At 50.0% G+C, this 22,019-nt stretch overlaps 1 protein-coding gene across 5 annotated transcripts in view; it reads right to left on the bottom strand.

Moving 5' to 3' along the window:
- Positions 1 to 22,019, bottom strand: part of ANK1 (ankyrin 1, erythrocytic) — a 240,567-nt gene that overhangs the window by 58,003 nt on the left and 160,545 nt on the right. For all 5 annotated transcript variants that reach the window (XM_011960651.1, XM_011960652.1, XM_011960653.1 and 2 more), the window contains exons 4-16: positions 16,383 to 16,481; positions 15,727 to 15,825; positions 14,215 to 14,400; positions 12,960 to 13,058; positions 12,365 to 12,463; positions 11,955 to 12,053; positions 8,164 to 8,361; positions 6,566 to 6,664; positions 6,064 to 6,162; positions 5,415 to 5,513; positions 4,117 to 4,314; positions 3,436 to 3,534; positions 2,595 to 2,693 (exon numbers count right to left, since the gene is read on the bottom strand). In XM_011960651.1, the coding sequence (XP_011816041.1) occupies positions 2,595 to 2,693; positions 3,436 to 3,534; positions 4,117 to 4,314; positions 5,415 to 5,513; positions 6,064 to 6,162; positions 6,566 to 6,664; positions 8,164 to 8,361; positions 11,955 to 12,053; positions 12,365 to 12,463; positions 12,960 to 13,058; positions 14,215 to 14,400; positions 15,727 to 15,825; positions 16,383 to 16,481 (1,572 nt within the window). The remainder of the gene's footprint in view (positions 1 to 2,594; positions 2,694 to 3,435; positions 3,535 to 4,116; positions 4,315 to 5,414; positions 5,514 to 6,063; positions 6,163 to 6,565; positions 6,665 to 8,163; positions 8,362 to 11,954; positions 12,054 to 12,364; positions 12,464 to 12,959; positions 13,059 to 14,214; positions 14,401 to 15,726; positions 15,826 to 16,382; positions 16,482 to 22,019) is intronic.

Below are 22,019 nucleotides of genomic sequence, written 5' to 3'. Positions count from 1 at the left end.
TGGTGAACAGACCCTTCTCTCAACTTAATTCTTTTCTGCTGATTCCAAACTTTTAGATAAAGCTTTACTCCTTTAACCAACTGCAAATTAAAGAATCTCTGAATCTGCCTATAACCTCTGGGCCCCTGTTTCTCGGTATTTTTGTCAATATATACCTTCCATGTATTGATTTATGTCTTTACCTATAACTCCTGCCTCCCTAAATGTATAAAACCAAACTGTAACCTGCCCCAGACACACTTTCTCAGGACCTCTTGATACTGTGTTGCCCAGGGCCATGGTTATCACATCAGCTCAGAATAAACCTCAGAAATACTTTATGGAGTCTGGTTTTTCCATTAATAACTGCATGAAAGCAACGATTATTAGGCTTTTTTTTTTTTTTGAGACAGAGTGTCGCTCTGTTGCCCAGTCTGGAGTGCAGTGGTGAGATCTTGGCTCACAGCAATCTCTGCCTCCCGAGTTCAAACGATTCTCCTGTCTCAGCCTCCCAAGTAGCTGGGATTACAGGTGCATGCCGCCATGCCCAGCTAATTTTTGTATTTTTAGTAGAGGCGGGGTTTCACCATGTTGTCCAGGATGGTCTTGAACTCCTGACCTCAAGCGATCCACCTGCCTCGGCCTCCCAAAGTGCTGGGATTACAGGCTTGGGCCACCGTTCCTGGCCCTATTAGGCCATCTTTTAATGTACAAAGGACCATCACTTGAGCAATCTTCAGTGTGTTCACGGATGTATCCTCAGGAATCCCAGGTTACCTGGGAAGCAGTGATGTCCACACTGGCAAGGCCAGCCCCCTGTCCTGCCCTGGACATGGCTCAGGCTGCCAGGTAAACCTCTGGTTAAAATTGAGATACAAGTGCCACTGTCACTCTCAGAACACGGAGTGTTCACAGAACAGAGCTTCCCCTAAACCAGGACTGAAAGGAATGAATGAACTTCTGCAGGTGACAAGGACAAGGACAACTAGGCTGGAAAGTCATGGAGAGGGGAGGGAGGAATGTGTGCCCGCAAAAGGCTCTTCTTTCCCAAGGAAATGAGCTCATCCTAAGGAATGCACACGGAGGGAGCTCTGCCCAAATGTTCAAACAACATTAGCATCAAAATTAGAAAGGGGAGGGTTTGGTTTGGGTGCAGAGAGATTTGCATGTGAAATTCTACAAAATTGCCAGACTACTTTGGAAACTATTTTTTGCCATGGAAACAAAGCCCATCTGTACAGGGTTTGTGCTTGGATTTAGTTCTCTTTAAATATAATGAACCTGGATCCCTTTCCTTTTATATAAGTAGGGGAGTGAGGAGGAGGAGCGGAGTCCAGGTTTTTATTTTTAGAGGCAGGAGTAAGTCGACATCGCAGCAGGGCCATGTGCTCCCTCTGCACAGCGATGTGGGGCTCGCTGCAGCAGTAGCGAGGATAGGAGGAGACAGCTGTCGGGAGCTGGTGTCTGCAGAAGAGCGATGCTGCAAGATGGGGACACGTGTCTGTCCAGGGAGGGAGAATGCGCTGCACTGACACTGAGGCTCCCCGCCTGGGCTGCGGCGGCCCTAAGCCAGCAGATGTTGGCTGGAGTCATGCGGGGTCCCACCCTTAGGCTCCTTCTCTGCGGCACTTGGACACCTGCCACATGACGGATCACAGGGGTTTGCTCTCCCATAGATTATCCTGTTTCCTGTGCGCCTGGCTGCCCCATAGAGTGCGGGGACTGTGTGTGGCTTTTGTCTTCCTGGCCCCGCTCCCTCTCCTCTCCCCTTCTCCCCGCTGGCCACCAGTCCCATGGCACCTATTCCTACACAGCCTTGCCTTCCCACAGCAGGCAGCCTGTTCCCAAAAATGATCCTTCCAGCTTCATCCTTGCACTACCCAATCCCGTGGGGTCTTCCAGAAGCTACCCGTCTGCTGCCTCCTCTGATTCCCTCAAGGGTCACGGAACCTGCTGCCCTGAGCAGCTCGCCTCTGAAGCTGGTGTGAGGCCGGGCCAACATGTCTCATATTCAGGTAAGCCTCTCTACAAAAATGCCACCATCAAAAAGTCTGATCTCAGAGAGAAATGAATTTGGAGGTGATCATTCTCATTTTAAAGAGGTCCCTTGCTTCCAGGTTCCAGCAAGCTCACCAGCAGCCCTGAGGATTTCTCAAAGTACGGTCGCTGTGGCCCCAGCCTCGGAACCACGCAGAGAGTAGGTTAAAAATGAGGCTTCCAGGCCACACTGCACAGTCCCACAGAGTCGGAATCTGCTAGAACCAGGCTCACCACTCCCCAGGGATTTTTATCCACACTGATCTCTGACAGTCAGTTTACAAAACCCAGCTGCCATGCAACTGCTTGGGGACACATTTGCTGTATAAAACAAGTTCTGCCTCTTCGAGGTAAGCCCTGGCTGGGAATTGTTACCCACTTCCCATCCCACTCCTGGGCCCTGAATAGCATGATTACAGGACAGGTAACATGTGTGAAAGTGAGGCATGATTTCTGAGGTAAAAATAGCAACAGAACGCAAAACCCCTGGGCTGCTGTGGAAACCCCCCTCCCTGAGGGACTGGAAGGTAGCAGGTGACCTGCTCTCCGGGGCAGCTGGGGAGAGGCGCCAGTCTTACCCAGGCGGGGCTGTGCGGGGAGCCACCCCGGGGAAGCAGCAGCTTGACGATGTCCAGGTTGTTGTGATGGACGGCCACGTGCAGGGGGGTCAGGCCATTCTGCAGAGGACAAAGACAAAAGAGATCAGATGTCACTCCCACGGACTTTCTCCCAGGGCTCCCTTTAGGCATGGCAGCACCTATTTTACACAGTAAAATCCTGTTTAAAATCCTTCCCAGGCCAGTCTTAACTTGGAGTCACGACAGAATGTCATCGGCAGGACCCAGAGCCCTGTGGGAACCAGAGGGGACGTGGGCAGTGAGATCAGCACATTTGCCCAGAGAAGGCCGTTGGGTCTTTCCAAACGGATAAGGCCGTTGACAGAAAGGCCAGTCTTTCCAAAGGGCATTCTCTCTCGATGGCTACTCATGGAAATAGGAACAGGCCGGGTGCAGTGGCTTGCACCTGTAATCCCAGAGCTATGGGAGGCTGAAGAGGGAAGATCACCTGAGCCCAGGGTTTGAGACTAGCCTGGGCAACATAGTGAGACCCTGTCTCTATTTTTTTTTTTAAGTTAGAGCCGGGCATGGTGGCACCTGCTTGTAGTCCCAGCTACTCAGGGGGCTGACACTCAAGGATGGCTTGAGCCCAGGAGTCGAAATTGTAGTGAGCCATAATGGCAGCACTGCACTCCAGCCTGGGCAACAGAGAGAGACCCCGTCTCAAAAAAAAAAAAAAAAAAAAAAAAAAAAAAAAGGATGGACAACATAGGCAAGAGATGGAATCTGCAAGAGCTGAATTCCGTCCTCTGTTCTTGCCTCTAACCTGAGAGCTGCAGGGGAGGGCGGGGTTCAAACTCACTTTTCCGGCAGCATTCGGGTGTGCGTCCCGCTCCAGCAGCAGCTCTGCCACCCGCACCTTCCCGTACTTGGCTGCCACGTGCAGAGGGGTAAATCCTTTCTGAGGAGAAACACAGGCCGTCAGGACATCGGGGCCCCAGGGCTGTCCTCTCTGGAGAAAGGGCCCACGGCAAAGGAGGCTGCCCCCCTCCGCTGGCATGGAGATGCCAATAAAAGCAAAGGCACAGCCATTTTTGAGCCCTCCAGGAGGCTGAAGACCTCAGGAGTGGGCAGGCATCCCTGCACTTGCTGTACACGTTCCTCTGGCGAGAGGGTCTCGACCACCTCGCAGTGGTAGTTGATTGCTGGCTAGCTGAGGGCAGGGTATGAGTCTTAATCCTTCTCATATCCCCAGAACCTGTCTGTGACTTGCCCAAAGCAGGTTTCGACTAATAATTGTGCCATGATAAATGGATGAAGGCTGGCTGGGCGTGTGAGAAGCTGTGATTGACCTCCCATTTTAGGGAAGGATGGAGACACATCGGGCTTGCAGGTGGCGGGCAGCCCCGAGTGTGATGACCCTTCCAGTTGCTTGCAGCATCACTGAGGTGACAAAGAGAACCAGGCACGAATTCCCCTCCAAGCCCCAGGCCTGGCTGAGTGAGCCTGTTGCTTCCTTAGACCGAGAGGAGGGAGGTTGTACCTTGGTCATGCAGGCCTGGGATGCTTCCTTTTCCAGAAGGGCCAGGACTGTTTCCACGTGGCCCTCACGGGCTGCGATGTGCAGGGGCGTGTGCCCAGCGGTGGTGGCCAGGTTGGGGTTGGCATTGTTTTCCAGCAGGAGCTTCACTATGTTTGTGTGGCCGATGCGAGCTGCACAGTGAAGTGGGGTCTGGTCATCCTGGACCCCGAAGCGAAAACAAAGAAGAAGAAATGCTGATGTTACCAAATCCAACTTTTCATCTTACAGAGAAGCAAGGCAGGGCCCAGAGAGGGCAAGTGACCTTCTCAAGGTCACACAGCTAAGAAGATGAAGAGTCAGGGTTTGAATCAAGTCTCTGAGTTACAGGAACCAATATGCTGTATCCTATTGAATCCTTACAACAGCTCTTCAAGTGAGCTGTTATTTCTACCTAATTTCGCAAAGACCCAGCCCTCCCATCTGTAAAATGGGAATAATAACGTCTACTTGCTAGGGCTCCTCTGGGATCAAGCAGATAATGTACACGTTTCTGTGTTTGTGCATAAAAGGCACTCAGTGCAGTGTGGTTGCTCATCCGTCTCCCATATCCTTTCTGAGAGGATGCGCTTGTCTTTCTGCTTGAACTCTACTTTGATTTTCTCTGTGCTGGGGTCAGGAGAGTCTCCACTGCTGACAGAGAATGAGGACTTTTCCATCCACACCCCCAGCTTCCTGCTTCTGAATGCTGCTATCGAGCTGCCTGGGCCAGGTCTTATGGGGCCCAGCTGGAGGCATCCCTCGAGGGCCCCAAACACAAATCACAGGCCTGACTCTAAGGAGAACCCTTCGTGGCCTGTGGTTAGGAAGCCTGCTGTTGGCCAAGCGAGCAACTGGCAAACTCCACAGCGCTCCTCACTGCCTACTCCTCCAACCCCCGCAAAATGTGCTTACAGCAAGGGGGAACCCTCCAGTTTTAGATCAAGTAATTCTTGCCTGATTTTCGCTGGCAATGCTTTCTTCAAAAGCTTGCCCCCCTCCTTACACGGCAACTGTCGTCGTTAGCCCAGGACATACTCAGCCCAACCATGCACCTTGGACTTTCCTTATTTTAAAGAAATGTGGCTCTAATGCAAAAATATCCCTGGTCTTCTCAAACCCCCTGCAAAGCAGAATCAGAGCACGTGGAGCGACCTGATTGGGATGAAAAGCGATCCCCAGGCCACAGTACTACAGCCCGGCCTGGAATGAGGATGGGTTCTCTGCACAGTGCTGGAACTGCTCACATCTGAAACCCTTCCCTTCCTGCCTTCACAACTCACCTTGGCCTTGGCGTTGACTTTGGCTTTGTTCTGGAGTAAATATTTGGCCACTTCCGTGTGCCCAGCTCTGGCTGCCATATGTAGCGGGGTCTCCACTTTCTATAAAATAACAAAATTGTAGAACTGTTCATACATGCCTGCTGTCCAAACCTGCACACACAGAGCTAGGAAGTGCAGCTTCTAGTGGCTTGGTGGGTTTTTGTCCAAGAGGTGGAGTTGCCCCAGCAGGCACTCTTTAGTGTGGTGTGTGTGCACGTGTGCATGCGCATGTATGTATGTGTGTGTGTGTGTGCATGTGTGCAGGTGCAGGCATGTATGTGAGTGCATGTGTGCATCTGTGTATTCTAGGTACACTTAAAAGCAAACCCCAGAGCTAATGAATATTCAAAAATGTAAATGTATTCCCAGTGAACACTTACAGACATTCCAAAATTATTGTCCAAAACAAAACCTCCAAGGTTTATGGATGTGTGAGAAATTTAATCCAGAAAGCGTCAGTACACAGGGATGTCCTCCCCCAGTCTGAAGCATTGGCTATTCTGGGAATTGTAGTTCTGTCCCCAGAGAAGAGGCCTGGGAGCACTGGTGAAAGCTGCCCTCTGAACTCTTGGTCTAGAGGAGCAAGTCCCTTGCCTGCCTGAGGGCTTACCACGTTGGAGACGTTGGGCGATGCTCCCCGCTGCAGGAGGTTCTTCACGATGGGAAGGTGCCCCATGAAAGAGGCCACGTGGAGAGGTGTCAGGCCAGACTGAAACAAACAAGGGCAGAGTGAGATAAGTGGGAGTCTTTCCGCTCCCCTGAAGAAGAGAGAACCTGACGGCATCTAACGCTTTCACAAATGGTTTTCCAAGAAAATGGAGTTATATGAGGTGGGTTTGCTTCCAAGAAAATGGTTGGAGAAAAAAATTACCGTGGGCAAGTTGTGCCCACTCTTACAACTTGCAAAAATTGTGTCTGATCTTGGAAAGCTCTGTGAGACTCGACTCATGTTCCCTTGTCTTAGTCACCTCTAATTCATTCCTTCCAGCAGTCCAGACTTGCAGAGACACACACCCCTGCAGCCACTCAAAGCTACAAAGAGCAACTCTTAGAGAAGGTGGGTCAGGGGAGACCACGGGCCTGCCCCCAGGCTCCTCTGCAGTCTCTCCTACCTCGGTGACCGCGTCAATCGAGGCTCCTGTCTTCAGCAGCAGCTCCATGACACGAACGTGGTTCTTTTTGCAGGCGATGTGTAAGGGAGTAAAGCCATTCTGCAGCCCACACAAAGGAAGACAGACAAGCAGGAGTTTACACACGGGCCCAAGGAACGCCCAGAAGACCACCTCGCTGCTCTAAAAGGCAGCTGCTGCCCAGGCCACCAGCAGATGCCCACAGACCAATCAATGAATTAATGCCAATTGATTAGTCTTACAATGTCAATTAATGCAAATCACATAACAGACAGGTGGCTCTCACTTGATGCACTAGATATGTTCCTGAACATGTTGTTTATAAACCTTTTTAAAAATTTATTCACATTTTGGATGCACTAAAAGATCCTGCTGTTTAAAGTCCCCTAAGGGTAAATTTACAATAAAAGAGTACTTTTGTGAAGCAAATCATGTTCCCTCTTCCCTGAAACCACCGATCATTTTTAGTGAAATGGATTTCTGCTCTAAAGTGTGATGTACTCTGAATATAAACTCCGAAGGGCAGAAAAGTATGTTTGTTTTTATCTGTTTTTTCTGTGCTTTACCCACTTAAGGCAGTGGTTCTCAAATGTGGGAGGTGGCGGGGGGGGTATCATTTGCACCTCACCGCCAAAACATGTGGCAATGTCTAGGGACATTGTTTATGGTCCGCTAGGGAAGGAGAGCTATGAGTGCCTAGTGGGTAGAGGCCTGGGATGCTGCTAAATATCCTACAACACACAAGACCACAAATATCGACCCAAATGTCAATAGTCCTGAGGCTGGGAAATCCCAACTCCCCTACAATAGCATGTGGCCTGCGGGCATTGCTCAGTGAAAGCTTTTTTGAGTGAGTGAGTGAGTGAGTGAGTGAATGAGTGAGTGAGTGAGTGAGTGAGTGAATGAGTGAGTGAGTGAATGAATGAGCCATCCTCTGCCATCCCTGGAGGATATCCTGCCCCTCAGTTCTGCTGCCCTGGGAAGGGGCAGAGAGGAGATGTGGTTACGGGCATGCTTAGTGCAAAGCTACAGCCCTACTGGATCCCCAGACCTCCCTGGGAGGCCCTGTCCTGGGAAGGAGGCAGAGGAACCACAGGAGGGATTTGCTCTGGGCCTGAGCTTCCCTTTACACGAGTGCCAGGAGAACTGCAAGCCCCTCTGTAGACGAAGGATGCTCAGCTCTGGCCACCTCACTCATCCCCAAAGCAGCTCAGAAAGCCACGTAGCCCCTAAGGAATCACTCAGCTCCAGGCCTGACTCCAGTGGACAGGTGCCCCAAGCCTGTATACCTACCACGCGGGATGCTTCCTGAGTCCGGTTTCCTGGGCCCAAACTCACGCCTGACCTCAGCCTGGTCACCAGGGGCAGGGGTCAATACCTAGCTGGGTGTGCAGTGGAGGGTGCAAGAGGGGTGCACACCAGGCCCCCACCATCCTGTGCTGTCACACTGTACTTCTCAGGCCTCGAATCCAGGGAGCTCTGGGCACCTGCCGCCCTTCCCACAGGTCCAGCCATGCCTCTCTGGTCCTGCCCCGAGCCTGCCCTGACCCTCTGCACCTTCTCCAGCAGCCCCTACTCACCAGGGCTCTGGAGTTGGGTTTGGCCCCTTTATCCAGAAGGACCTTGGCCACCCTGTGGTGTCCGCAGTGGGCAGCCACGTGGAGCGGGGTCAGGTGGTCCAGGGTGATGTCGTCTATCTCTGCGTCGTATTGCAACAGGAGCCGGACACAGTCGAGGTGGTCTCCCTGAGCCGCCATGTGAATTGGGGACAGGCCGTTCTGGGTAAAGAGGAAAACACAAGCAATCACAAAGCCTTCTGGGGACCGAGCATGGAGATTCAGGACGACTCCAACGTCACTCCCTACTTCTTCCCTACACGATGCTTCCACAAGGCTCCGGAGGGAGCTTGGCTCACCCTGGCCTCCACACTTCTGCCAGTCTCTGACCACAGACATTCTCCTTTCCGCCTGGCCAAACCTTCAAAGCCATCTCCAGCAGGCCCATCTCTTCCAGAAAGCCCTCCCTGACCACCCTAGACTCCAGCGGGCTTTCCTTATCTGCGCCATGCACTTGGACCTTATTCTCATATTTGCCCAATTACACTCATAGTTAACCGTTTAGGGGAGTGTATCTTTTCATCTTTTCTCTTTACTTATATGCCTCTTAAGATCAGTGACTGAGCCTAATATTTCTTCTTAAATGCCCCATAGTGCCCAGTAAATGCATGTAATACACATTGTGGTCCTTAAATTATGCAATTTTGAATAAGTGAATGAATGAATGATGATGAAATAGAACTTGGATCTAAATCCCTCTGTTCCTTGTCCCTGTCAAATGCAGTTTGGTTAAAGAAAATTCATTAAGGATACTCATTTCTCAAACAGCAATTTGTTGAAAAAACATTAAAGAGAAAGGAGACTCACTCATTCATTCAGACATTAATTCAACACATACTTATCAAGTGATTAAAGTGCTCCTGGTATAGGTTAAGCTCTGTGGAAACAGAAGAGAACAGACATAACCCTTGGCCCAAGGAAGCTTGTAAACAAACATAGTGATATCTTTCAGTGCCCTGAGGTAGGATGAAAAATGATCAAAGCACAGAGGTGAGAATCAAACAGATGGCATCCTTGATGAAGGAGGGGCACTGGGAGGGAGGAGGTGAGGCCTGAACTAGGACTTGAAAGGAGCTGAATGGAAGTTCACCAGGAGGACCAAAGGGGAAGAACATCCTAGTGAAGGGAGCAGCATGTGCAACATCACAGAGGCAGCTACCCTAGGGGAACCCAGGGGCCTCCATGCAGTTCGACAGGCCAGGGCAAAGTGATGGCAAGCATGGAGGCAGGCTGGAGAGGAGCCTGGAGCTGCGCCAAGAAAGGCTAGGAACTCAGGACTTGGGACTTCAGCTTTTCGAAAGTGGAAATGAGAGGATTTTCATCAAGGAAGACGCAAATCAGGTTCCATGACAGCAGATGTTAGTGTTACAGGCTGAATTAGGTCCCACAAAATTCACATGCTGCAGTCTTAACCCCCAGGACCTCAGAATGTGACCTTGTTTGGAAACAGGGTCTTTGGGGATGTAATGAGCTAAAATGAGGTCATTAGTGTGAGTTCTAATCTATGACTGGCGTCCTTAGAAACAGGCAGATTTGGACACCTGCAAGGCAGGAAGATGCCACATGAAGATGAAGGCAGAGGTCAGCATGATGCTTCTATAAGCCAAGGAAACCAAAGATTGTGCTCAAACCACCAGAAGCTCGGGGAGAGACCTGGAAAAGATGCTCCCTCACAGCCTCAGAAGGAACCGACCTGCCAGGCACTGTAGCTCACCCCTGTAATTACAGCACTTTGGGAGGCTGAGGTGGGCATATCACTTGAGGCCAGGAGTTTGAGACCAGCCTGGCCAACATAGTGAATCCCCATCTCTACCAAAAATACAAAAATTAGCCAGGTGAGGTGGCATGTACCTGCAAGCCCAGCTACTTGGGAGGCTGAGGCATGAGAATTGATTGAATCTGTGAGGCAGAGGTTGCAGTGAGTGGAGATCACACTGCTGCACTCCAGCCTGGGTGACTGAGTGAGATTTCATCACCAAAAAAAAAAAAAAAAAAAGGCCAGGCACAGTGGCTCATGCCTGTAATCCCAGCACTTTGGGAGGCTGAGGCGGGCGGATCACCTGAGGTCAGGAGTTCAAGACCAGCCTGGCTAACATGGCGAAACCCCGTCTCTACTAAAAATACAAAAATTTGCCAGGCATGGTGGTGCATGTCTGTAATCCTAGCTACTCGGGAGTCTGAGGCACAAGAATTGCTTGAACCCAGGAGGTGGAAGTTGCAGTGAGCCAAGATCATGTCACTGCACTCCAGCCTGGGTGACAGAGAGAGACTCTGTCACAAAATAAATAAATAAATAAATAAAGAACCAACCCTGCTGACACCTTGATCTTGACCCTCCAGCCTCTGGAAGTGTGAGACAGTAAGTTTCTGTTATTTAAGCTACTCAACGTGTGGTTTTTTGTTAGGGTGGACTGAGCTAACTCAGTTAGTTACACTTGCATTTCAGAAAGGTTGTACCATAGTTCCCAATTGAAAAGTCACATATTCTCATATTCTCAGAAAATACTTATCATAAGCATTCCTTTCAGCCCCATTCTAATGATCTGGATAATAAAACAAAATATCTTAACTTCTGGTCATGTATTATGTTTAAATACAGCGCTCCTGGAAAAATGTTGGGAATTTCCTGACGTAATAATCTAACTGATAGTAGCAATTCTACTTTCATTTAGCTGAGGAGTTTTACTGTTAGATATACTTTTGAAGACATTATCTCACATGGTCGTCCCAACAATCCTAGGAGAGAGGGCGGGGGCTCTCCAGATGAGGAAACTGAAACACAGAGAGGGCAAGACACATGTTCAGAGTCACACAGCAAATCAGCCAAGGATGGAGGGTTAAATGAGAAACTGCTTTAGTAGAGGACACCCTCATGCAACAGCACACACAGACACAAACAAGAGCCAGTGTGGGGACTATGAATCATGACCCAAATTAACGACAGCTCTACAGAACAGAACATGATAATGTGTTGGGAATAAATCAGCTCTCACTGTATGGACTGAGCCATCATTTCATGATAGAACTGCTCGTGGGAAACCTCCTGGGTAGCCGTGAGTGGGCCTGGCTTCTGCCTTGCTCTGCACTGACACAGCTCAATTCACGGGGCAGAGGGCCTGGAGCAGGCTCAGGCAGCTCTGCGTGGCTGACAGCTTTCTTCCCTGGAAGACTTAAGTCCTTATGTTAGAACCACGTAACAAGCCTTTTCTCTGGCCTGTAATGGAGCCTGAGAAGAACTGTGTTCTTTTCTTTTTAACTTCGCTCCAGTTTGACCCAGGCTCTGAAGACTTCTCAGAGTACTTAGTGCCTGTCTTTTCTGGAGCTAGGAAAAGAGACATGGAGATTGATCTAGAACAGTAGTAGGCAAACTATACAACCTGTGGGTCAAATCTGCCCCGCCACCAGTGTTGGTCAATAACGTTTTATTAGAACACAGGCCGTAGTTTGCATATTGCCTATGGCTGCTTTTCTGCTACGTTGGCAGTGTTGAACCACTGTAACAGGGACCATGGCCTGCAAAGCCTAAAATTGTCTAATACCTGGTCCTTTAGATAAAAAGTTTGCCGACCCTGTTCTAGTTATGAATTAGAGCTACACTGAGGGCCTCCTATGTGACAGGCCTTGTAATAAATGTCAAAGGTACTATTCATTTAGTAGCATGAGCATTTCTGTTTTACAGAAACAGATTTGATGCCAGGTCTGTTGGACCTGGAGCCCTGCCTAAAAAATGCTCCTCACAGGAAGGAAGCACACACCTTGGTTTTGGCTTGGATTGGTGCCCCGTGGTCCAGCAGGATCTCTGAGATTCGCACGTGCCCATTTCGAGCTGCACAGTGGAGAGGTGTCAATTCGTCCTTTAAAAGACAGAGTCAAAAACAGAAAGCCCAAAAGGCAGCTATCAGAGGTCATTTGGAGAGAAGACCGCCTATGGCATCATCCCAGCCCACGCAAGTGCTGACGTTTCCTCAAGCACCAGCTCGACCTCAGCACAGTTTTACTACTGCCTCCCGCTGCACGCGGCACTACCCAGAATACTGCTGCAGGCAGCTCCAGGAGGCTGCTGGTGCATCCCTAACTAGGTCACCAAGGGCCCGCTGCTCTGGGTGAGGTTCATGAGCGGGGAACTCCCTCCCCCTGCCTGGCTGCGGAGCCTGCTGGCACCCACCTTGGTCTTGGTTTCTATCTGGGCTCCCCGATCCAGCAGCAGCCGCACCATGATCACGTTGCCCCTGCGGGAGGCGATGTGCAGGGGCGTGATGCCGTTCTGAAGGGAGGAAGCAGGACAGTCAGGGCGTGTCATCCTTCCCTGGAATGCAGCTGCTGTGCACCCGCTCCCCATGTCCCCAATCCCCAGCCCCCAGTCCTGCAATGGTGCTGTCAGGGCATTCCTAGCCTAAGACATTTTAAAACCTGTAAGGATCTGCCAACAGGATGGGTCATCCCACCACACCAGCCAAGCCCACGCCTCCCAGAGTCAACATAACAGACTGCAGGAAGGTCAGTTATTTGGAAATCACTCTCTGCCCTCCAGATTTCCCACTTCTAGGATGGGCAAATGGAATTTAGGGTTTTCTCAAGCAAAGCAGGTAGAAACTGGGGGGTGGATGGTCAGAAACCTGCCAGCAAGGAGGTCGAACAGACAGCAGGGCTGTTTGACCCACAGGCACTTCTGCCACTGGGATGAAATCCATGGTGCCAAGGCAGAAGCCCCTGCTAGCCCCAAGCCCCCAGACAGTGAGGGCGCACCTGCCCCAGGTTACCTGTGGCGTGAAATTGACGCAGGCTCCCCTATTGAGGAGTAACTGGGCCACGTTGAGGTTCTCGTAGTGGGCCGCAATGTGCAGGGGCGTGAATCCCGTCTAGGGCACAACAGAGGGGGAGAAACTTGTCATATGTGATTTATTTCTATCTCAGAATCAGCCCTGGGATGCCCAAAACTCAGGTGGGGTGACAAGACTTTACAGACAAAGGAGATTTTGATGGGTGGGAACATTTGGTGAGGGGGTCAAGAGAGGCTCTGTGGCACTGTATTCAAAAGCTGGGTATCTACCCTGAGCAAACCGACTTATATGCTAACCTCAGACTCTGTGGGCCCGTTCGTCAGAGTGATCACCGACAAAGAGATTTTCATTCATGAATGAAAGTGTGATGGTGCCATGGTCTTTTTTTTTTTTTTTTCCTTTTTTTCCCCCTCCATTTAGACAGGGTCTCACTGTGTCACCCAGGCTGGAGTGCAGTATGATGTGATCACAGCTCACTTCAGCCTCAACCTCCTGGGCTCAAGCAATCTTTCCACCTAAGCCTCCCCAGTAGCTGGGACTACAGGCGAACACCATCATGCCCAGCTAATTAAAAAAAAAATGTTAAGAGGTGGGGTCTCACTATGTTGTCCAGGCTGGTCTCCAACTCCTGGACTCAAACCATCCTCCTGCCTCAGCCTCTGTCCATTGTCCTCATTCTCTTCCAGAGCCTCAAGCCAGGCCTAACCCCACCCAGGTGTTTTCCAGACAAAACCCGGTGGATCTGGGGCCGGTGGAAGAGGGGAGGGGCGGGGTGCAGAAGGGGACTGTGAATAACTCCAGCAAATCCATTTCCACTAAAAGAGAACCAGCAGCCTCACCCTACAGACAGCAGATCAACAGTGCCTCCGAACACCGGAGAGCATGCCCAGGTGGCCCGACTCCTGCACGCCTCCTCCCTCCACTACCCCGCAGCCGGGGAGGAGAGATGAAGGAACATCAGGAAGGCCGCCTCCTGGCGTTCCAGGGTAACTCGCCCTGCCCGCCTGGACGCAGAGCACAACATCTGTTGCTCCAGATGACCTGGAGCAACAGGAACCACCCCTGCTGCCAGGGATTTAGAACGGGGCTGTCCAGGGGCCCTTCTGCGTCCTGGGATGGGGACGCTTCGTGAGCATGCTGGGGCTCCTGCTTGGGAAGTCGTAGGGCGTACTCGGTGCGCCCTGAGCCCGTGGGCATCCGCGGCCCAGGGCTCCTCCCTCCCCCTCGCCCTCACCTTGGAAAGCACGTCCGGGTTGGGGTCATTCTGCAGCAGCACCGCAGCAGTGCGCGTGTCGTCGTTGCGGGCCGCGATGTGCAGGGCCGGGAGGCGCACCTTCCCCTTGGTGCCGTAGTTGATGAGGTGCGCGACGACGTTTTCGTGGCCCTGCTGCAGGGCCACCGCCAGAGGCGTGAACCCGTCCTGGCCAGAGGAGGAAAACGCTTTGCTCTGACTCGTCTGAACCTAGCTGCCCTTCACACAGGACACACCCTTGCCCCTCGGGCTCATGCTCCCAGCGGCGCCAGCCTGAGGGACCTCCCTCCACCAAAGCCCTCTTCATCCACCAAGTTCAGCCTAAATACCACCTCCTCCCTGAAGCCCTTCCTGCCTCCACTTCCTTTCTCTGCAATCTCACAGAACCTGCCAAATTTTTCTGTAGCATTCCTTTAGTTTTCCTTTATAATTTGCTTCCAGTTTGATTTGTTTTAAGAAACTTTTGACTGCTCGGATTCTTTGCCTGCTCCCCTTCTCACCCCATCTGCTGGTGCCAGGATAGTGCCTTGACAAAGCAGAACATTATTAACACTGACCAAAGGCCAGAGTCCACACCAGGCCCTGAGAATTCAATTGTGAGCTACTACTACTACTACTACTACTACTATTATTATTATTATTATTTTATTTTTGAGACAGGGTCTCGCTCTGTCACTCAGGCTGGAGTGCGGTGGTGCAATCATGGCTCACTGCAGCCTTGACCTCTTGGGCTCAAGTGATCCTCCCACTTCAGCCTCCCAAGTAGCTAGGAATCAGGCACACACCACCACACCCAGCTAATTTTCTTTTTCTGTAGAGACGGGGTCTTGCTGTGTTGCCCAGGCTGGTCTTGAATTCCTGGCCTCAAGTGATCCTTCCACCTCAGCCTCCCAAAGCAGTGGCATTACAGGCATGAGCCACTGTGCTTGGCCATGAGCTACTATTACTAATTCCCTCAGTTGTGGACATACTAAGGGGCGCAGGACCCCAGGAACTGATAAAACGGAATGACAACAAAGTCATGTCATTGAGCCATCCAAAATTAAGAGTCAAGAGACTCCTTGGCTCTATCTAGTCCAATTTCATTGTTTCACCAATGACAAGACTCAGGACCACAGAGAACGAGAATTGTCCAAGGGTACATGGTGGTTTTGTGGCAAAAGCCTTTCTCATTAAGGCCCAATGCAAACTTGCCAACCACACACACACATGCTTTGCCTGCCCCTCCAGTCACAAGTATTGGCCATAGCGGAATGACACCCTCAAGTGTGACGTCGTTTCTTTGGTACGTGTCTGGGCCTTCTTCAAGACCCACAACTTTGTCATTATTCCCTTGCAGAACTCGACAGTGCTCAGGATTAGTGCAGCGACCTGAAGGTCATCTATCACTACATGGATGCACCCCAAGCCACACACCCAGGAAGGTGTCACTTGAAGCAAGCTTGTACACCTGGGAGACTTCCGGTGGTGACGACATTTTTCCAAGGTACTTACTTCCGTGGCTACATTCTGGTTAGCTCCATTTTCCAGTAAAAACTTAACCACTTCCAAGTGGTTCTCTTGTGCTGCCATGTACAGGGGTGTAAAACCTTTCTGTAAACCAAGAGAGGACATCATTAGCATCCACCCGCAATGTAAGAAAGGCCGACACCAGCACAACGCCCTCTCACCTGGAGGACAGCACTCTCTTTATTCCATTTCCTCCCACCTGACCCCTCCTAAGGAAACTCTTTGTCACGGTGACTGGCGTCCTGGGATTATTACAAAAGGCCACAGAGGGCTGTGCCTCCCCTGGCCACTGTAGGTCAATCTCTTCAGCTCACATACTCCTCATTGATTTCATCAATGCTGCACCCCATGCCTCATTCCTCCAGTCCTCCATTTCTCTCTCCACCTGGGCCACAACTGGACATATTATTTGGCTTAGGTCCACAACAGTTCAACCCCGTCATGCTTAGGATGTGCGGTCTATGCATGAGAAATAATAAAGGATGTCTTCACCACTGCTTGGAGACACGCTCCCGAGAAATCTAGGCCCTGCCCCACAGTGTGTCTGTTAACACAGCTGCCAGTGGACCCACGAGGGAGCAGAAAAGAGGAACCACGTGTGGAAAGGCAATACCCTCTAGTACAGACCAGAGAGCCATTACCTGCGACTGGGCATTGACGTTGGCGCCATAGTTGACAAGCTCCCGGACCACCTCGTCCTGCCCGGCCAGGGCGGCGATGTGCAGGGCCGTGTTCCCCTTCTGAAACACACAGGGGAAGGGAACAGAGGCGGTTTCCCACTGGGCCTGCTACGGGACCAGCAAAGGTCTGTGGACAGGTGCTGCTTGAAGGACCCGGGGGCTTTCTCCATGGCCAAAAGGGGTAGAAAGGACACACGTGTATGCTTGACCCCTCGCACATCCTGAAATCACACTGAAAGTACAGGGAGGAAAATCCTGCCTGTTGTCTATGACAAACAATGCTGCAAGAGCCATAAAAAAGAAGGAAATCAGGTCTTCTGCAGTAACTCTGATGGAACTGAAGGCCAGTATCTTACATGAAGCAACTCAGAAACAGAAAGTCAAATACTGCATGTTCTCACTCGTAAGTATGAGCTACATAATGTGCACACATGGACATACAGAGGGTGGAGAGACACTGAAGACTTGGGGGGTGGGAGGTGGGGGCGATGAGAAATTATCCTTTGGGTGCGATGCCCACTATTTGGGTGATGGCCACACTAACAGCCTAGGCTTCACCACTACACAGTGTATCCATGGAACAAAGCTGCCTTCGTACCCCCTCAATCTATAAAAAGAAAAACATTTAAAAAGAAGACCACCAGCATTGGCTGGTGTGATTGGAGTGGCGCAGGAAGGGGACAGATGACACTGAGAGGTGTGGTTGAAGGAGACTGCAGCCATGTCAAAAGAACTCCTTTATTGTTATTATTATTATGTATCCATAATAATTAAAAATTTAAAAATGTTTATAAAAGAAAAATAATACTGAAAGAAAAAAAGAGCCCCCGCCAATACCCACAACTTCTGAACACCTAATCTGCTGTGTGGGTGTGGTGTCCTGTCCCCAGCAGACGGCACGTCGGTGTCCCTCAGGACACACACTGGAAGGCTTGTCAGCGAGCTGACCCTCCGCGGACCTGCAGCTCCGCTCAGCCTGCAACCCTGCAAGGCAACAAGCCCTCTGAGAGGCCTGGGAGCACTGGGAAAGGAGGCCGGCGGGTCCCTCAGGCCCACACCTTTGACACCGTCCCAGGGATACCCACAGACCACAAGCTGCAGTGGAGGGCACAAAGAGATGGTAGGCAGGAGAGTGAGGAAAGTATTGGACAGTGAAGGAAAGGGTAAGATCAACTCTATTATGTATGTAGGGAAGAGAAGAAAAATCAGAAAATAAATGGGGGTTAATAAATGGAATACAATCTGACCAAGAAAAATACAAAGAATATGCGACATACTAGTAGGCAAAATGTAACGAGTAATGGTTCACCAAATCGGAGAGGAGGAAAAAACTGGAGAGAATAAACACTGGAGGAAAACAAGGCATGTAACTGTTTTAAACTTCGTAAAAGATGAGAACCAACAGCAGAGACTGAGAAATAAGGCAGGTTCTGAGAAAGTACATTGTTTTGTTTTTAGAATTGGAGCTCTCACTCTAACACCCAGGCTGGACCACAGTGGCACCATCATAGCTCACTGCAGCCTCCAACTCCTGGGCTCAAGCGATCCTCCCACCTCAGCCTCCTGCGTAGGTGGGACTAAGGTGTGTGCCACTGTGCCCAGCTAAGTTTTAACATTTTTGCAGAGACGGGCTCTCACTTTGTTGTCCAGGCTGGTCTCCCGTTTCAGCCTCTCAGAGCTCTGGGATTACAGGCATGGGCCTGAGAACATGAGTTTAATATTCTCAGGTTTTCTTGTCTGGATTCTTCTTGGATATTTAACAACAACTCACAGACAGGACCAGCAGCCTCCATCTGTTGCCGGGATACCCACAGCCTTCCAGCCAGGCTCCTGCCAGCCCCCGGGGGTCCTGGACCAGAATGTCAGCACTGCCTCTGGGGGTGGACTCCCCTGGGTGCCCTGCACCTGCGCCCCCATTCAGGGAGTTTGGGGGTGGGGGTGGGCAGGCTCCACTCCATGCTTCCGTCAAATAGGGCGAGTGCAGAACATGCGTCCATGGTCGGACCCATCTGTCCCTGCACTACTTAAGGAGCAGAGATCTCAAACAACCTCGTTTTAGAGTTTAGACAGTATGTAGTTCTTTTTACTAAACTACATAATCGTTAACTAATCCATTTCAAGAAACTTAAGAACTGACAGGCAGGGACTTCGGACTCTGACCTTGCCTGGTGGCACCTGTCACCTGAAGGAAAAGCTTCCTCACTGAGATGGAAGGGAGCAGCCCGGGGCCCAGCCGTGTGGCCCACCAGCCGCTGCTGACCCAGCTTTCCTGGGTCAGGGAGGCAGGCCCATGAGGCCGCCCTGGGGGCTGGGAAGCAGCCCAGGTCCATTTCTTGTACTCTGCCTGGTAATTCAAGCATAAAGCCTGGGGCTGGGTATAGCAGCTCACTTCGTAATCCTGGCGCTTTGGGAGACCAAGGCAGGAGGATTGCTTGAGTCCAGGAGTTCAAGACCAGCCTGGGAAACAGTGAGACCCAGTCTCTCTGTCTTTAAAAAAAAAAAAAAGGCATAAAACCGGTTTTTTTGTTTGTTTGTTTTTGTTTTTAAAAGGCAGGCACTTCCCATTTGTTGCCTCCTGAAGTTGTCTTTTTGATTTCTCCTCAAGTTCTATTTGGTGAAGAACAAAGTTCTTCCTCAAGTATCCACTGGAGAATAAATGCCAGATATGAAAGTCTTGAAGTTCATTAATAATTTTTCATAGAAGTCCAAAGAGCCTCCATTGAGAGGCTTGGCACCTGCTGTACCAAATGGAGCAGGGCTGCTGGCACCAGAAACTTTTCTAGACACCAGGACGCTGAGCTCCAAGTAGCGTCTTCTGGGCTCCCATGGAAAAGAAGGAGGCATCGTGGGTCCTTTCATTCACTGGTCACACGCTTCCTGGGCATAAGCACAGCAGGCCTGGGCCAGCATGGAGGCACAGAGGCCACGGAGACATCAAGAGGCTCACGTCAAATGTTTCTTTCCATCTGACCCTTCCTGCCTGAAGTCCAGCGATATGAGAGCTTTCCTTACCCCACGAGGAGGGGAAGGCCCCTCTGTTTGGGGGAGCTCATCAGTGGTGGAACCCTGGCTATGGATCTTGGTTCAAGCCAGCTGGGCCAAGGGCAGCATAAGTGAGGAATAAGAACACAGGGAAAATTCTGGAAGTGGATCTCCTTTCCCCTATCTACACACACACATTATGAGGCTCAAGAAGGCCCCTGGCCTAAGTCGTGGGAATCACAGGAAAAGGGATTTGTGAGCCTCTGTTTCCTCTGCCCCTCCCTCAATATGAAAGAACATTGCCTCAAAGGAGCAGGAAAAATCACTTAGCTGTATTTTGCTCCACAAATACCCAATTTCTCTATTTTCAGGGGCTCACAGATTTCAGAGCAGGGATGATGGTTGCATGGGTGCTGGGTGAATGCAAGCGGAAGGGGGAGAGGGACCCCGAGTGAGACAGCAGGCTTTTCTCCAGTGGAGATGAAAGCTGTCCCCGTTCATTAGTAGCTTAGGTGCTGAGCTCCAGTCTTTAAGAGCTGGAGATAGGAGGATGGGGAGAGAATGCATTTGTTTTATGCTTTTAAAATTTCTAAGTATATTTTAGGAATCTAAATTGGTTTTGGCTTTTTACTCTTTTTCTTTTTTTTTTTTTTTTTCATCTTTCTGCTGCCTGGGAGCCCCATCACCGTCCCCAGTCTGTTGTGACTCTTCCCCAGCCCACGGTTTCAGTTCCACTTTTTTCCCCTCTCTCTCTGGATGGTATTCCAAAGCCACGTTGGCTTAGAAAATTTCTAAAAATAAAAAAGACACACCAAGTGTTCACTTGCAAAATCACAAACTGGGGAGGAGATTCGGAAATAGTCAAAGCACTGAAGCCTCGTGTTTCCGCAGCCCTTGAAGGCACGCCAGGGCAGGCGCCGCTCCGGCACACACGGGGCAGGTCAGATGGTACATAGCTCGCAGCCAGGTACGTGGGAGTGTGCAGAGAAAATAATCTCATCCTTCATCCACATAAGAAGCAGGGTGGGAACAATCGGAATTTGACATAGAATTTGGGAAAAAAATACCCCATATCCAGTAAGAAAGAGCAACTCAGTTTATTTTACCCAAAAGTGCAACAAGATCTTTTCACATTCAGGAAATGACATGAAAATTACAGAATTTTACCTGAGAGATGATTCTACCTTCATAATATTTTGGTAGTTCACTTCATAACCATAAATTATATCTGTTCTCTACATATTGTTCTTCTACATTCTCTGCTTGAGAGGCGGCAAACTGTTTGCTGCATGGAACTGAAATTGAGGCTGTGTGTGAGAACATGTGTAATAAATACCAAATGGAAAATTAGAGGCTAGCGGGGAAAGAACTCCAGAAGAAAAACATGGGAAAGGAACAGAGGAGGGAGGAGAAGAAAAAACAAGAACTGAGGAGACAATACTTGAGTTAGCAAATGGAGATTATTTTTTGTTTGTTTTATTTTATTTACTTATTTTTGAGAGGGAGTCTGTCTCTGTCACCCAGGCTGGAGTGCAATGGCATGATCTCAGCTCATCGCAACCTCCGCCTCCTGGATTCAAGCGATTCTTCTGCCTCAGCCTCTCGAATAGCTGTGATTTCAGGCCTGCGCCACCATGCCTGGCTGATTTTTGTATGTTTAGTAGAGATGGGGTTTCGCCATGTTGGCTGAGCTGGTCTCAAACTCCTGACCTCAAGTGATCCTCCCGCCTCGGCCTCCCAAAGTGTTGGGATTACAGGCATGAGCCACTGTGCCCAGCCTGTTTGGTTTTATTTTTAATTGCTGGCTGCATCCTGTTTGATAAATAAGATGTATGACAGGTAAAAAAGGAAACTTATTTTGCAATCTGTAGATGTATCAATTTCATGACTCTGGGATTTCGGAAGTTGAGTCACTGGTGTTTATAATCTACTGAAATGGAGTGAAATACGTTACTGTGGATGCCTGATGTCACCCCATGCCAAACGCCTCCTCATGAAAGAGAATGCTGTTCCAGGTCATTAGCGAGGAGAGGAAATCAGTTTGGGGCTGAACAAGGAAAACTTGCTGGAGAAGGAAAAATGAAGGAGATCTGGATTCTTTTCTACAACCCTCAGCAACAACATGGTCACCAGTATTTATTGATTCCTTACTATAGGAATCAATAATCATTAATACATCCAGTAATCAATAAATAGATCCAATAAGCAGTAAATACATCCATCCAATAAATACATCCAGGCATTTGATGTATGCCATCTCACTTAATTTTCATACCAACCTGCAACTAAGCATTATAATCTCCATTCTACAGACAAAGCTGAGGCTTCACAGTGGCCAAGTAACTCGTCTCAGGTCGCAGAGTGTGAAGTACGTCTGCTGGGATTCAACTCCAGGCACCTGACTGGTGCTTCCAGAGCCCTTGGACACTGAGTTTGAGTCCAGGACCCTGAGAAAGCATAAAGCAACCAGGAAAGGGCTCTAGTTTTAGATATGTAACCTAGTGATGAGGATAAAGGCCCACTGAATCTTTCTGGAAACGGAGTCTGTTTCAGGCAGCTTCAGGGATTCAGAGAATCAGTGGAAAGTGATTGGAAGGATAAGAGAAATTCAGATGC

The sequence above is a fragment of the Colobus angolensis genome, unplaced genomic scaffold, assembly GCF_000951035.1.
Source record: "Colobus angolensis palliatus isolate OR3802 unplaced genomic scaffold, Cang.pa_1.0 Scaffold52, whole genome shotgun sequence".
Classification (NCBI taxonomy): domain Eukaryota; kingdom Metazoa; phylum Chordata; class Mammalia; order Primates; family Cercopithecidae; genus Colobus; species Colobus angolensis.
Note: the sequence above shows the minus strand (reverse complement) of the source record. Positions and strands in the feature narration are given on the sequence as shown.